This window comes from Sceloporus occidentalis, unplaced genomic scaffold (assembly GCF_023333645.1).
Source record: "Sceloporus occidentalis isolate IW3139 unplaced genomic scaffold, rSceOcc1.0.p SCAF_169, whole genome shotgun sequence".
In the NCBI taxonomy this organism is placed as follows: domain Eukaryota; kingdom Metazoa; phylum Chordata; class Lepidosauria; order Squamata; family Phrynosomatidae; genus Sceloporus; species Sceloporus occidentalis.
The window spans coordinates 671,953-689,190 of record NW_028317149.1 but is presented as its reverse complement, the minus strand read 5'-3'; the positions used below and the strand labels follow the sequence as shown (position 1 = coordinate 689,190).

The 17,238-nt window shown below is 41.0% G+C and overlaps 1 protein-coding gene across 1 annotated transcript; it reads right to left on the bottom strand.

The window, feature by feature from the left end:
- Nucleotides 1-9,233: 9,233 nt before the first annotated feature.
- Nucleotides 9,234-10,824, bottom strand: LOC149279363 (MOB kinase activator 3A-like). The gene is made up of 3 exons (XM_089501254.1): nucleotides 10,407-10,824; nucleotides 9,731-9,933; nucleotides 9,234-9,263 (listed from the first exon to the last, which is right to left on the bottom strand). Exons 1-3 carry the CDS (start codon nucleotides 10,822-10,824, stop codon nucleotides 9,234-9,236), a joined length of 651 nt encoding a protein of 216 aa, XP_089357380.1.
- Nucleotides 10,825-17,238: the final 6,414 nt, after the last annotated feature.

Genomic DNA, 17,238 nt, shown 5'->3' with positions numbered 1-17,238 from the left:
TGATCTCAAGGACGAGATTGAGTCGGCGACAGGGCACGACACAAGACTCTTGGCATCGGTTGCTCTATGGCAGTATGTCTCCTTTTTCCCACTCGATGCGTGGGTTGTGCTGACGTAGCCAGGGATGACCCAGCATGAGAGAGGCATGAGGAGACTTTATTATCTCGAACGTGAGCTGTTCCTGGTGGGTTACCCCCACCAGTAGGGTCAGGGGTTTGGTTTCCTGTGTCACAAGTCCTGATCCCAGAAGAGAGCCGTCAACGGAGGCCACCAGAGAAGGCGCTTCTTTGGTGCAAAGCGGTATGTGGTGTTCCTTAGCCCACTGGAGATCCATGAACATGCCCGCAGCTCCAGAATCCATGAAGGTGCGGGTGGTCACTACGAGATCCTCCCAGCGGATGGAGATGGGCACCGTCAAGCGAGTAGCGGGAGGAGAAGTAACACGATATGTGCTTAGGGTGCCTTCTCCGGTACAACCTAAGCGTTGTCTTTTACCGGCCTGGTGGGGCAGGAGGGCAAAAGATGGTCGGCTTGACCACAGTACAGACATAGCCCCTGTGTCCGTCTGTGTTTCTTTTCAGCCTCGGAGAGTCGACGAACGGTCCCGATCTCCATGGGTTCATCGGCAACGGACGAGGGGGAAGTAGTAGACGGAGATCTTGCGAGACCGGAGGTGAATAGTCCTGTTTTTCTTCCACTGTTGTGTTCATTCATCCTTTCTTGGATACGTTTATCCACTCGTAGACACAGGGCTATGAGGTCCTCGAGATCCGTGGGAGTATCGTGGAAGACGGGGGCGTCTTTGATCTTCTCATTGAGGCCTCGTTTGAAGGCGGCTTTGAGAGCGCCCTCCTCCCAGTTGGTCTCATGGGCTAGGGTGCGGAACTCCACGGTGTACTGAGCCAAGGTTTTGCGGCCTTGGTGGAGTTCAAGCAGCGAGGACTCTGCGGTCTCTTTACGACCTGGAGCGTCAAAGACGGTTCAAATGGCTTCCATAAAAGCGGGGCAGTCCTCAAGGAGGTACGATTCTTGCTCCACAAGGGGAGATGCCCACAGCAATGCTTCTCCTTTCAGTAGCGAAATAATAAACGAGACCCTTTTGGAGGACGTCTGGAACGCTTGGGGATGGTTACGGAAGTGGAGCATACATTGATTGAGGAAGCCACGGCACTCCTTCGGATCCCCGGAATATTTTTCAGGTAGAGGAAACCGTGCGACGGCCCCCGTGTCCTCGTGTGAGGCGTCCCTGCGATGGGGAGAACTCACGGTAGGAAGCGATGTCAAGGAACGCAGCAGGTCCATCATGGCGTCGACCTTTTGTTCCAGGGATTGGAGTTGAGCGGCCTGCGCGGCGAGACGCTGGTCTTGGAGGTCCTGCCGTGCTTGCAGCCATGCCATATCCGCGGGATCCATGTTATGACCCGTTCAAAATTGTCACGGGGTCAGGTAGGCGAAGATGGATCCGACTATGCAGATATATGGACGTAGCGCAGTCCAGTAAACAGTCCGGTCAAAGGGCAACGGCAAACAGAGTCGTAGTCAAAAAACAGGCAAAGGTCGGTACACAAGGCAATAGAGATATATCAAGGAACAGCACACCCAAAAAGCAATACACTTTGAACGGGTAAAGAAAAGGAAAACAAATGGCGTTTAAATAGGAGAAGGTACTCACAGTTAGGCCGCGGCGTGGCGTGCGTGGCGTGCGCGGCGTTCGTGGCATGCGCGGCGTTCGTGGCATGCGCCTTGTGACGTCATCGCGGCCGCGGCAGACATCCGACCCGCGGTCCGAGGAAGTTTGGGGCTGCATTTCTGCAAATGGAGTTGGCGATTTGGGCAAAAATAATCATCTTCTTAATGCTGAGAAGTACAGGCAGATACTTATCCATCATGCAATCATGGAGGCATTTGATTGACTCCAAATTTAATCTGTAGCATGAAAATGACCCCTCAAATATAGCCAAAGTCATTAAGCACAATCTTCAGCATAAAGAACGAACTATGAGTCCTAGAAGCCACATAGGCCTGATTTGAACATAATTGAGTCTGTCTGGGATTACAAGGAGGGAGAAGTAACTGAGGCTGCCTAAATCCACAGAACTGTGGTTAGTTTTTTAAGATGTTTGAAGTTCCTGCCAAGGTACTTCAAAAAACTGTATCCAAGTGTACCTACAATAATTGACACTGTTTTGAAGACAAAGGGTGGTCACACCAAATATTGATTTGATTTAGATTTTCTTCTGGTCGCTCACTTTGCACTTTGTTAAATGATAAAAATACAGTTATATATAACATTATTGTTTTTGAAAGCATTCTTACTTTATAGCATTTTTTCACACATGCCTAAATTTTTTGCACAGTACAGCTCATGGAGGTGGGAGTATACAAAATATTACATGATATGCACATGAGATGGGGATAAGTTACACGATCATTCCTTAGAAACAAACCCTATGTAGAAAGTAAACATGTCCTCATGTTTTACACAGAGATGCACCCACTTATGAGAGTGTTATGTGTTATGGTGAGCGTGATTTGAATTGTGGTCCACAAAATCTCAGCTGCACTATTTTTTTTTTTTACATATTTACATAAATTAATGTTTCAGTGCTATTTGTTTACATTGTTTTTATTGAGGGTTTAGAGAAGGAGGACACGTTAACAGGGATTAGCTAGTTAATCTAACAATGGATCAGGAGTGCTCTACAGGACAGAAAGTTTTTTAGTTCTCTGTTATTGCTTTCCGTGACTAAGTGGCTAGCATCCTGTGTCCTTTTTATCAACCTTGTGTCATGGACATGTTAAGGAGGAATTAGAATCTGACCTGCCTACTGATTTATCTTACACTCTTGTAGAAGTAGTGTCTGTCCCAATTCTTGCAGGAAATAAGGGTGTATGTAAGCGTTGCTTTGATTGACCCACTGTGAGTTCCATCAGCCTAACACAGTAAGTGTCATTACACGTTTCATTTCTTTTTCTGGTCGATAGCAAATTTCATATAGTCTCACTCAAAGTGTATCTATACAGTGCAGAATGGAAGCATGCAGCTGGCAGATTGAGCTGCTCTATCAGGGGGCTGCAGGTGCTGTGTGGCAGCTCATGTTGGGAAGGGGCATCATGTTGCCACTCACTTCATGTTGCTATAGCTCTCATACAGCAACATCACCATAATGTCAAAATTGTTGCGGCTCACAGTTAATTACTGAAGGCCAACCAACCATCCTATATATGGCTGCTCGCTACCATGGTAATCATTTAAAAAAACTAAAATAAAAGTGCCAGCATGCTAATGTGTTGTAGGATCAGTTGGCTGATAAAACAAAATCCTGGGCCCTAAAGGAATCAAGGATTGCAAAGTCACAATGCTATGTCTTTCATCAAAACAAAAAAATTAACAAAAAGATAAAATAGACATGACAAAATATTTTATTTCAAAAAAACATTTTTTTGTATTTTACATACAAAAAATTGGGCTCATGGGTTTTTGTCATGAGTTGTGGGCTTGTGAGACTCACCCCCCCTCTCAACTGGCTGATCCCTCCTGATTCCCTGCAGGAACCAAGCCCTTAAATGTGGCCCCCCTTCCCATCAAATTTTAAAAAAGACAATTTAAAAAGGACCATAAACACGAATGACATTAAACATTTTTTTAATTTACACACACAAAAAAAATAAGACAACCTTTGTGGACTACAACTCCCATAAACATTAGCCAGAATGATGATGGTCACAGGGGCTGGAGTCCGCAACAGTGGGTTTACCAGTGGTTTAAAAAGGGTATTTAGGGTATTTAGTTTGTCCCCATTTTATATACTGTAACGTATTTGGGTTTAGTGTGGAATCTATATGTATGCACAATCACGTAATTAGTAAATTTACTAAGGGGTGGAGTTTAAGAAAATATAGTGTTCATTGCTTTTACTATTGGCAGGTAAAGTGTGAGCCAATTATATAAGATTTTGCCCAAATCTAACTATACTAAAACTACAAGAATCATCCTCGTCTCCATGGGTGAAAAACATATGCTGAGCCCCAGCACTTAAAAATTAAAAACAAAGAATTTCAGTTATTGTATAAGTTAGGCATTGATACACAATAAGAGCAATACTATTCAAAAAGAACAGGGTGATATAATTGACATCTGTTGCGTAACACGGTTAAGATCATGCAAGGATAAAGAGATATTAACTTTTAAAGTCTTCACACCCAATCAGATTTCCAGAGGTCTTCAAAAGTCACATGCACATGGCAAACAGCTGAGGCGCCTCCTCCAAACACAGCTGAACACTACAGTAGTAGCGGCGGTTACAGGATGTGGGCCTCTATGTTGGCAGCTTTGATGGAAAAGAAAAAGTCTGGCAAAGATCATTGAAAAGCCAAGAGAGCACAAGACTCTTTGCAAATAAAAACTTACTTTTTAATAATAGGTCATAACAAATACATCAACAATTTAAGCTACACTGTAGTGTATATACAGTATATATATATATATATATATATATAGGTGACCGCACCCCTCACACCAAGTGAGTATAAATAATGCAAATAATACCAATTCAATGTAGCTTCAAGGAAATCCGAGCAGTATGTAAGCTTCAATCATAGAACAGAAAGAAAAGAAAAAACATCATAGTGTAGTTCATCAAAATAATTGTATATATATATATATATATCTAACAGGCAAATTGGACCCTTACGTTTGGTGGGGCTTATTCAAGCCCATAAATCGCGTAGGGGGGGGTGAGCAGGAGGGATTGTTCGTCTCCCGAATAGATTTCACTCTCCACCGTGGAATTATTCAAAATTTCGTGATCTCGGAAAGAGAACGAAAAATCGAGGTAACTACTCCCTAATTCTTCAAAGCACAGACCCGGAGGCGAGGATGATATAAAGATGAATACTTTAATATATAAAATAAATAATCGGACTAGCGGCAGTTTTCAAAATCACGGCGTCCCGCGTTCATCCACTGCTGCACAACCGAATGTATATCCGCAAATAAAAGTCACGTCCTCCTTCTCCTCTGTCACAACGTACGGCGGGTTGCGTGCTATACTTCCTCAGGTACGTTGGTAGATCCCTTTCTGTGCTCCTTTTTTATCCGTCTTTGATTAATTAGATCAGTAGTAAATTGTCCAGATAGATTTGTCAATTGTCCATAATTGGGTTCTTCATTATAATTAAAGTATATGCATTTGGTAAATTAATTAAACAAGATCACAATATAGAATCATATTAAAATTGTCCTTAGATATATTTAAAACAATCCTTAATTATATTTGAAACAGTTCTTAATTGTATTTTAGAATGTAGGTCTTTATCATTAATACTATAAGGGAATAAATATACATTATCATAAATAGTAGTTCTGTAAGATAACTATATAATAGATCAATAATTTATATAAAATACATTATAAAATATATATATATAAAACCAACGTATTAATATGTATATATATCAGGAATTACACAGTATACATATATTTAAGGTGTAGGTAGTTGGAAAGGCTTTTGACATACATTCACTATTTATGAACATTTCCTGCCATTTGTAAACACTTTATTGTGAATGGAGTTATATACACTGTGATATATCCATACCCAATAATATATTTATGAACGCTGGGCAGAGATTTAGGTCTCAAGAAGGGATTGCCCCTCCAAAAAGAGAGGGCCAAGGTAACCCAAACATCACATTTCTATTGAGATACAAAAGACACATGTAAGACTTCTAGGAAATGAAATTACTGGGAAATTGATAACAATTGTATTAGTTTGTTTGAAGTTTTCTTAAACCATAATCTATTATCCATGTGATTTAGTAACACGTAGCAATATAGATTTGCTTCTTGGAAGACATGGAATATGTGTAAAGCTGTGGAAGCGCTCCATCTAGTGTCATCATGTTTCAGCGCCCATGTGGATTCTGTGATCAGGCTGAATCATGTGCAACCTCTGACATTCAAACTATTTTGTACAACTCTTGTAGGACACAACTACAGGGGGGTTATTCCTAAAGACAAATTTGGTAAAATACTCTTATTTGCTTACATTTGTATAGCTGTATTTTTTATATTTAGGAAGTTCTAAATAAAGCAATGATCAAGAATGAAAAAAACTTTTTAAAAATCTTAAAAAAGGAAAAAACATTTTTAAACAAGGTTTGAGTCTTTAAACCAGGACATAAGGAGCAGACTAATTTTGGCTGAATGTTTGTTATCTTGCATCAAATTCTATTGTTCTATGTTGTCCTAAAATATATACACAAGCTATATAGACAACAGTATTGGGACACATGACCATTACGCCGGCAGGGACTTTTATGACGCTGTATTCTAAATTGGCCCGAATATAGGCCTCCACTTTAGGGTTTAGCGCAGGGATGCGCACTTCGTATCGCCCGGGACAGCATGTTGGGTGTTTTTTTTTTCGTTTCCATTTAGCAGGTAAGCAGCAGGGTTAGGCTCCAGATCCCCCGCAGCACTGCCGTAGACGTCTGCGCGTAAGAAAACCTCCGCTGCCGGAACTTCTGCCAGGGCTTCTATGGTGGAGCACCGGCATGACATAACCTTCCGGTGCTACACCATAGAAGTGCCGGCAGCGGAGGTTGCCTACGCATATCGCGCAGACGTTCACCGACTTCAGCTCCTGCATACTGGAACATAGGAACAGTTTTGACCATTTTCCATAAATAAGCAAAGAAGCAGTTTCTTGGATGATCCTGTCTTTCAGTGAAATGAACAGCGAAGAGTGCTTTCAGGAAAAATAAAACAAATAAAGAAGAAGAAAACATAGATCAGAAAAAGATGTTTTATTGTATCATATTGTGCATGGTACACACACACACTCTCCATACAAAAAGGTGAGCCAGGCAGGTAAACAATGACATTCAATGCGAGGTTAGAAATGTGACTAGGAAAACAAAATATAGGCACTTGAATTATTTTCTCTATGTATGAAAATAGAAATATATATATTTTGCATGAAGTAGATCAAGATAAGAAGGACAAAATACAAAAATAAATTAAACAAGCTTTCTAACGGGCATAAAAAGTGGGAATGATGTAGCTATTTTACACAACTATTCATAAGTCTATTAATTGTGCATGAACTTCTCATACAGTGAATCATTTCATACATACATTTTTTACATTTATTATGTAAACATTTTGTGCTACACTTCAAAAACAAAGGCATGGGATTAGTGGTTCTACTAGAGAGTGCAATGAAGTAATAACCGTGCCTAAGCCAGTGGTGTGATTTACGTCTGTGGGAATGTGTATATAATATGAACGTGATTAAACATACCGGCTGCCTATAGGTAGTTTTCCGGTGTGTATTGTGGCCAAGCTCTGTTGTAGTTGTAGAGCCTTAACTGGTGGAGTTACAGATTGGGTGTTCAAACACATTTGTATGTTCCCCAGCACTTGATTTGGAAGCATTTTTTCCGGCATATATTCTTGGACTAAATGTTATTCTTTACTAGCTTTCCAAGATATATATACAAGTTAATTCAAGACTATAGACATCTTATATACATTTGTAGGCCACAACAAATGAAGTGAGACAAATAAGACCAGGAAATGCTAGTATGACATCAATAAAATGTACTGTATTTGCAAGCACATGACTTAAAAAGTAACTCGTTTGAGCTAAACCACGTTCCATTAAAGGCAAATCCCTTTAATATAATTTAATAACTTTCAATGCATTACAACAGTTCTGTAGTTACAGGGATTGCGCATCGTTAGGTTTTTAAGGGATCGGAAGGAATGATGCTCTGCGTTTGAAAATGCATTTTTTCAATCTATGCGCTAGCATTTATGAATCACAATGTACATCTGGTTAAAGGCAGATAAAGTATCTAAACACAAGAATGTTTTGCTGTTTCCACAAATTAGTATAAATGTATAATTGTCCCAATGAAATCTAAGGGAATAGTCGTCAGCACCCTTTTCTTTAACTGATTTTTTAAATAAAAGGATAGGAAGGATGTTATTTTAGAGATGGGATACTTAAGGAAGTTATTAGCGTGACATTGTGGAGTGCCTGGTACTCTCTCAGCTAAGGATTCCCACGCTGCTGGTGATCGTTTCTCACTGCGCCTACAAGCTTTCACGAGGACCTTAAAAGTACAAGCTATTTTTGTAAGAATTCGGACACATGAATAAAAAGCAATGCAAAATAGCGTACCGCTCTTCGGGATGCTTTTAAATAGTATTTTGTTTCGTTTCTGTACAACAGCTTTAAAAATAAAACAACCAAGATCCATGACAAGCAGTTTTAATCTGCCATAAACACCGCAAGACAGTAAAGATTACTAAAGAATCCTACAAAACCTCATATTAGCTAACCGTCCAGAGGAATGTGCCTCCGATCATGAACTAGGAAAAAATAGGAACGACGGTGCAGTCAGAGATGAAGCCGTGTATGTGTGGTTTCCGTGACAACAGCATGGCAAGCCTACATGAAGCTTTCAGGTCACTTGGATGTACAGTGCTAAATGACTAGGAACAAAGCTTAAGGTGCTTGTTAAATGCTGCAGCAAATTTATATACAGAGCTGCCATGGCCACTCTCTGGTGAACATCCAACGATGGTATAAGATGAATTGCAGAGCATACAATCTTTTTATATCTGACGGCATTCCTCCAATCCTACACAAATATCTAAGACCTCTTTAAATTGAATCTCAGAAGTTTAAACATTCATTTTTTTTTTTTATTTTTTTTTTTTTTTAACAGGTTCTTCTCACAGGAAGAACTAGGTGGTGTTGGAACTTCGCAAGCCATGGTGAAGTTGGTGGGATTAAAACATTCCACCTCACGAATAAAGGAGTAAAGTTGCTCTTCAGTGCATTAACCCTTTTTGCCTACACAAACACTGGCTGTATTATAATGAATGTACCATAGTGAACTGGAAAGAAGTACTTCTGGAATTTAGGTGGCAGATAAAAGATATAAGAAAGATGAAGTTACAAAAATATATTTAGAAACCGATACATTTTTGTAAACAGTATAGGAAAAAAAAAAAAGTTTCTTTTCTAGAAGTATCACAGCTTGGACGAAGTGCTAGCTATTGGAAAAATAGATTTTAAAAATAAAACATCTATGCTTATGAAAAACGCAAAGTGTCTTATCCCGTGTGACCTTCCTGGCATCAGGCAGGTACACATTCAGCAGTTGACCGACAGGCTCCACAGGCAAACATTAAGTGAGGGGAAGGACACCCCACCTCAGTGGCACATCTTCGATGTCATTTCTTTCTGTGAATAATACAACACAAAAGGGTGGTTAATAGCGGGGGAAAAATAGGTCGTTTATTTTCAATTAAAACATTCTAGATATCACCTTAATTTGGGCTATATTAAGAACACACATTTATGATCAGGCGATGACCTGGAGCAAATTTTGAATTTCATCCTCCAAAGGTCAGCACGACCAAACACTGCACTTGAGGGTAAACACAATGATCATTCTTCATACCAGAGAGAGGATTAAAATAACATTGCCTTCTGACAGAAGCAGTGAGATTTATCCAAAATGCGTCAAAAATCAGTCTGTGCAAAATTAAGTTAATCCCAAACGTCTACAGACCGTTATTTTGTGGCCACCTGGAATTTGACCACTTCATTCTGTCAATACTACACCTAGATTACTAAATTTTACAGGGGAGGAAACAAGTGATCTGATTGCCACGTAATGCATTATTGTCCATATATTGCATACTCACCAATGGCTCAAGTTCCTTTGTGTCAATAAGATTAAATTCTGTGACAAAGTAATAAAAATGCTTGTAGCAGGTGTTCACATGTGCCTCTGCTCCCATCTGGATGATTCTGTCAAAATGGTGAATGTAGACATGGACAAATACCCGGAACAGCCTGGATAGAATCTTTTTCACTACCTGCAGGAAGTTCTTTGGGAAGGGGGTACCTGTTAGGTTAAGAGAGATTTTATAAAAGTACGACCAATAAGTAACAGACAAGCTCGCTATAAAAATATTCAATTTAGTTCTGGAATACCAAGCAACATGAAATCCAATACCCTCGCCTTAGTTTTTGCAGAATATTTTCCTTTTCTTAGCATTAAAACCCTGAAGACAGCAAAGATTTGGGGAGTGGGGGAAAAAACTGCTTTTTAATGTTAATTTATTTAGTTTGCATGTAAACTATTTCTTCGAATATAAACATATGCCAAGCTTGATAATCGTAACTATAATCAATACTTTAGTCACAAAAGATATGAAAAGCAGACATGGCACTTCTTAAAAACAACCCCATGCAGAGGACAACAATAGGTCAGAAAGTTAAAAAAAAAATTTAGGGCAACCAACAAGTTTTAAAGAGCAGGATTATTTTCCCCTCCAGTGGGACAAAATGTAGTACAAAAACCCCCCCAAAACTCACCAACATTTGTAGGGAATATTCCTTCGTTGTTTATTTGAACTTCTATCCAGTCCATCAGAAGATTCATGTATTTCGGAGCAGACAGAGCAGTGGGTTTTCGGTACCGGTTATCGTCTTGCCATCTGTATTCATACTTTGGACCACCAGACATGACAGGACAAGATTGCTCTGTGCAACTATCACTGATTGTACCATAGATCAGATTGATGCGGTTAAAGAAGTCAACTACATGGACTGCCACCCAATCATTCTGGTCCTCCCCGTGTGGCAGCTGGACGGCCACCTTTAAATCAAGTCCAGCATTGAGGGATGCTTGAGCTTTCTTATGCAGTTCAAAGCGCTGTGTACCAGGCTCAAATTTCCGTTTTGGACGGAAGGTTCTGTCCTTGTTGAACACTTGCTTTAGTGGGTTAGACATGATGGAAGCAGAGAAAACGTACCCTTTTTTCTTTTAGGTTTTGGTGAATGATAATATCCAAATTCGTTAACACTGTAATTTGAACAAGATGGAACAGTATCATGTAGACTCTAGATGGAATCAAACCTGTAATAAAAAAAAACAAAAAAACTTGTTATATAAACTTTATATCTGTGCAAAAGTCAACGATGACACTACACTATTTAAGACAAAGAACAAAGCTTTTTTTGGTGTACAATTCAGACAGTGAAGGGAAATCTTAATACCATGCATTCCAAGACATTCTGGACAATGCTGTGCTTCCAACTTTGTGAGAACAGCCATAAATAAAATCAATAACATTTACAAACACATAAAAATATCCTAACACCCACATATTTTATTTATTTTTATAGAACGGGCTGATGCCTTTTGCTTTTCTTATGCAACTGCTTTGGTGGATTACCACTCCCATCACCATCAGCCAAGCTGATAAGCGTAATGAGATGTAGCCCACAAAAGCAAGATGCTGGGATACTTTTGTCCCATGATGCAAAATTCGACTAAAAAAAAAATAAAAAAAAATATATAAAATATATTATTTTTCCATGGGCAAAGTGAAAGCTTCTGTCAGGAATAATGGTTAGATAAAAGGATAAAGAATGCTAAAATGCCAGCACGGCTTAGAGGCAACCCTAGTGACTGTAGAATATGTTGGATTTAGAACAAGCCGATATATTGTCTCCAAGGAAGACGAACAATCCCATGCAGGATGCAAAAAAGGGAAGCCAGATGACAGCCGGAAACAAGCGACAGGATATGCAGTATTAAAACTGTTCCACTGATATGCTAAAGTTACATAGTCCAGACCCACAGACATAAAAAAAATGAAAAAAAAAAGCACATTTAAAGCTGGAAGCCCAAAGTAATACATTAGGATTTTTCTTACTTCACATCAAATAAAGCTTGACCGGCTTGTTTAATGTGCAACACATTGTAGACAGAATGCACAAATTCAACTTATTTGCAGAACACGCGCACTATATCTAGTGACGTAAGTGTTACAACGTAAAAGAAACCATGTACCGTGTACAGTATTAGTTTTCCATTGATCATTTTTGTTACTCTTATAGACAAATGAGCCAAAACGCTAATATTTTGCTCATCAGTGTAATTAATACGCAATTAGCAGCTCTATTCCTGCGCCAGCACAAATGACTCCAGGTATAAAGGCACGAAGCACATCTCCACCTCCTTTGCAGCTACATTATCTTTGACTATCGATTAATTAAATGTCACAATTCCAACCCGCAACAACCGTAGTCATTGAACAGCGACACAAACCAACACACTAAGCGCAGCGTGTCACAAGCATAAGCTTCACTGAAAGCGAAAGCACAAGAACTTCTTATTAAATCTCTCCTGCGCCAAAGAACGGAAAGCACCTGGAATCTGCTTCTTTATTTAAATTGACCCCACTGAATGATGGGCGGCGGAGCAAATTCTGAGCCTTTCCTACTGATTTATTAATGGCTTTGTTAGCTTGCACACAGGTATAGCAGCTGCTGTCATATCATACAGGCAGCTCCTCCCTACCAGAGCATGTCAGGGGCCGGAGACTGGGGCTGCCCCCTTCCCAACAGGGAGAGGGCCTGGGTCAGCCAGCAGGCAGGGGAGCGAGGTGGGGACGGGGAGCGAGGTGGGGACGGGGAGCGAGGTGGGGACGGGGCCCTCGCGGGAGACAGCGGAAAAAGAGTCAAGAGAGGGAAACAAGCATCTTCCGGAGTACAGCAAACACATTCAAACCAGCTAACGGAACGGGCATTTCCGTGTCCCCACCCCATCCTATAAAGACCTAACACGCACGCTCGGAGGATTCCCCATTAAACGCTCGCACTGGGGTATTTATAAAGCTCCTACCGCCGCAAATAACATGATTTAAGATGCCTTCGAACTATTGCGACACACACCGTGTGTCCTCACCTACGACTCGCCTCCCTCTGTGACCGCAGCTTCCGTTTTCCAGCGCACGGATGCTTTAGTCTCTCCGCTCCGCCGCCGGCCTGGGTGTATCGCGCCCTGTCCGCGTCTGCCTTCTTTAAACGCGTTCTCCCGCCCAAAGTGTCAGTGTCACGGTTGCGGCTCTCGCGTATCCTGTGCTCAGGGCCCCTCCGCTGCCGGGAACTGCGAGGAGGAGACGAGTGAGGGAGGGGAGAGCGGCTTCCGCCCCGGGATCTGCCCCTTACTGATGGGAGGGCGGGGGACAGTGTCCGGTACTTCTTCCTGCCTCATCCATGTCACTTCGCCAAGTATGAAGACAGAGTCAATTGGCGATCCAGTTTAATTATGAGATTCTCTTTTTTTTTTTAAATATAAAACTTGCGATATATATAAAATGAAAAAGTTTCTTTCAATGAGCAGGCCCTAAAATTAGTGCTGTATCCTCACAAAAATCCTGGCACGAAAAGAATAGTTACCTGAAGTACAATTTGTGTGAAAAAAAACAGACACAAAAATAGTAGGGTTTTTTCATTAGCTTTTATAGATGCGTAAAAGATTTGTCAAATAGGAGTCAGAAAAAGTACTTTTTAATTTTTTTTACTATATTTAATATTTTTTTTATAGTAAATTAGATATGACCAAAATAATAGCATCTAAAGAAAGTCGTTCATGTCCTGAAAAAAGGCAATTTATAATATGGGTACATTGAATTTTCTCATTCAATGTACCCATATTATAAATTGCCTTTTTTTTCATGAAGAACGTTACAGCTAAACACACACAGCGGAAATGTTTAAACATTGTCACGAATGATACAACCCTCCCCCCAAACAAAGTGAAAATACACTTACTCCAATATGAACATATTCGGGATATGTAAAGACACAAGGTATATCACTATTCTGCATATAGCGGTTTTGATCTCATGAGTGCTAAATAACGAACGTTTTGGCCCTTGCAAGTGAATCTTACACTGATGTCTACACGATAATTCTATATGCATATGGTAAGCAGAAAAGTGACAAAAGTCCTCCACTGTACAGAGCACAGTAAACATAATAAAAATTAGACTTGCGCATTTGTATTTGGGAGAACATGAAAATGAACACGAATATCGACGAAGAAGAACACAAAGAATCGTCTTCCTAAATATTTCCTAGCTAATCTCCCTGGTGCCTTCCCCCCATACAAGTCACTGCCTCTAGCCTACCTTAAGTCTTCGTAGAATCGCAGGGGTTAACAGGAATCAATAGGATCGTGCCAGGAGTTAAAGGTCCATAAGAACGACTCTATTAGGTAGCTGCCCTTCATTGGTTGATGCCAGAAGAGGCCCCTGCTGGCAACCAATAGAGTCACTCTGGCATCATCCTACCCCACTTCCACTGCGTATGAGGAGCTGTGTCTGTTAAAGGGCCCACAATGACATCTGCTCTCACAGATACACACTCTACTTACTGCCTCCGACTCAAAACATTTCTACTTATGGCTTTGGGAAGGTGACTTAAAGATCACCTTTCTACCAACCAATGGCGCAAGGTATTAATACTTACTCTAAAGTGTTCTATCTTCAGCAAGATACAGGAGGCTTCATACAAACTCCTTACCAGAAGGTATCGCACATCTGCACATTCTCCCCATGTGTCTTGGATTGGTGCTGGAGATGCCAGGCGTCACATGGAGATCTTATCCAAATTTGGCAGCCCCTTGCTTTCCCCATTTTAGGACAGTCCTGACAGTAGGTGACTCCTCTTTAGATAACTCGCCAACCGGGATTTTACTCCACTGCACTCTATCTCTAAGTAAAAAAAATCCCTGATAAATCACCTACCAAAAGCCACGAACGATGACATACCAGTGTATTGGAAACAAAATATCATGCCTTCCTTCCAACATTGGTTAGGTACGGTCGAGTTCATTAAAAACATGGTACACACCGCTCAGGCTCGAGGGGCTCAACATGAAATAAATGGTTTTACTGGAATGCCTTCATGACAACTGAGGCTCTGAAATCCATTCTATGAACATATTTTCAGAAAAAAATAATATTGCTCAGGCCAACTGAGAACTATCCAGGCCTCTAAGGCCTTATGAAGTACCCCTCAGTCTGGTGGCCTCTAACTGGTTTCATCAACAGTTCCCCTCTTGCCCTTTTTTCTCCCTTATTCTTTTTTGAGTCTCCATTTTTCTGTTTTAAATAAACCAATAAACATGAGAATATAAAAAAATATATCTGGGACCTCCTTCCTTCACATTGTTTTGTCCCTAGCAATGCCTGCCCATTATTATTTACAGTGAGAACAAACTGTGTAATACAACCTATATTTCTTCATTGTTTAGTCTCAGCCACTTAGAGACACAAAATGAGGTTGATGTAATGTGATGTCACGTTTGGGGGGAGTAAATGCTATCATACATTATATGACCAAAAGCATGTGGAAACCTGACCATCATCCATATATGAGCTTGCTGGACATCCCATTCAAAAACCATGAGCATCACTAAAGAGTTTTCCCCCACTTTGGGGCTATAGTATTCTGGGAAAATTTTCCACAAGATTTTGGAGTATGTCTGATGTTGGGTGAGAAGGTATGGCTCACAATCAGTGTTACAAGTCATCCCAAATATGTACAATGGGGATAAGGTCCGGCCACTCCAGTTCCTGCACGTCAAACACGTTAAACCATGTCTTTATTTGCCCTGCTTTGTGCACAGGGACACAGTTGCTGGAACAGGAAACGGGCTTCTCCAAACTGGTGCTGCAAAGTTGGAAGCATACAATTGTCTAAAATGTCTTTGTATCCTGTAGGATTAACATTACTCTTCATTAAAACAAAAGAACCAAGCCCAAACCCTGAAACACAGTCCCCAGCAATTATCTATCCTCAAAACTCTACAGTAGGCTCTCTGCATTCTATTAGGTAGCATCTGGGCATCTGCTATACCTAGCTTTGTTCATCAGATTTCCAGTGCAACATGATTGATCATGCCAGAGAACACATTTCCACTGCTCCAGAGTCCTATGGCAGTGTGCCAACTCCAGCCGACAATTGGCATTGAGCATATTCGGCTTGTGTGCACCTGCCTGGCCATGGAAACCCATTTCATAAAGCTCCCGACGCACAGTGCTTGTAAGGGCACAGACCATCTGTTGAAGTTAGGTGACCCCTGGGCATTTTTTGCACCAGGGCCATGTGGTTTCTTGATACACTACTGGCGCCGTGAAATAACTGATGATAATAAATTGCATTTTCACTTGCCACAATTTGCTTCAAAATAAGAATCTAGTTGTTTATCGCTATTGTATCTGCCACAAATAACTCTCTGAAAATGGAAAATCATTTCTATTTCATGGTTGTAGGCAGAAAATATGTTTCTTGTGTTTATGAACTGACATAAGGTCGTTTTACAGGTTTAAACGGAAATGTTCTGGGTGTTATCCACTAACAGGAGTTGTGACATCATACAGAGATCTGCTAGAATTTCTACACATTGAATTCTTTCCATTAGCAAAACGTTAATTATTCATACACTATCATGTTAACTAGCCACTTCCACACTGTTTGAAAACCACAAATGAACATGTAAACCCCTGAGGACACATGGGGGTAGGTTTGAGTTTAGGAGGGGGGCACTGATGGATTCATGGGGAAACTCCTTGCCTGCCTGCCCAGTCCCCTCTTATGTCTAAATCACCCTGTGCTCATTGGGGGGCACAAGCAAGGAGTTTCCCCATGAATCTGTCGGAACCAGACTCTCATGGACTAGCCGGCTATGGGGGCTCTGTATGGGCAGAAACGGCCGATGTGGAACCGTACAGCGATTAGGAACCGCGGTGATGCCTGACAATTGGAACTGCGTTGATACGAACATCATTTGTCCCACCAAAAGCAAAGTTGCACCCCCCATCTTGGTTAGCAAGATCACCCTTTACAGGCTTAGGAGCCCATCAGGACTTGCATCTCACGGCCAAGACAGCTGGGGGCAGGAAATGTTTTTAACTATTTTGGTAGAGGGGAACTAAATAGATTTCCTCTAGTGTTTGCGAGTCCAAACAGGAGCTCCTCATTCCATTTAGTGAATATGTTCCATTAGTCCCCGCTTTTTTAACTGCACAGCAAGGTAAATTCTAAGCCTTGGTATAAATGAAAACTTGTAAGTGAAAACTAAGAGGAGGGGGGATCCGGGTAGCCGGAGCCAGAAAGTTCCCAGGCGTGATCTTATATATTTCTCCACCAATTGCTCCAGGGCCAGCGTCAGTCCTGACAGGTCCATACACCTCAACTATTCCACAAAGCGACGATCGGGTTTTGTGAGCTGCAGCAGTCACCCTCCCTAACCGACACTGTGCACCTGGAAATTACTTCTCAGTGTGTAGCGTCAGTGAGGGAAGATCATTTCTGCGAGTGTGATGGTGCATGTGTGTGTATATACATA

Excerpts from the sequence above, each read along its gene's own strand:
- LOC149279363 (XM_089501254.1), bottom strand. The coding sequence starts at position 10,824 with ATGTCTAACCCACTAAAGCAAGTGTTCAACAAGGACAGAACCTTCCGT. Across the intron at positions 9,934-10,406 it reads AATATTCCCTACAAATGTTG|GTACCCCCTTCCCAAAGAAC; the intron begins GTGAGTTTTGGG and ends TTAACCTAACAG. Across the intron at positions 9,264-9,730 it reads CAAAGGAACTTGAGCCATTG|AAAGAAATGACATCGAAGAT; the intron begins GTGAGTATGCAA and ends TATTATTCACAG.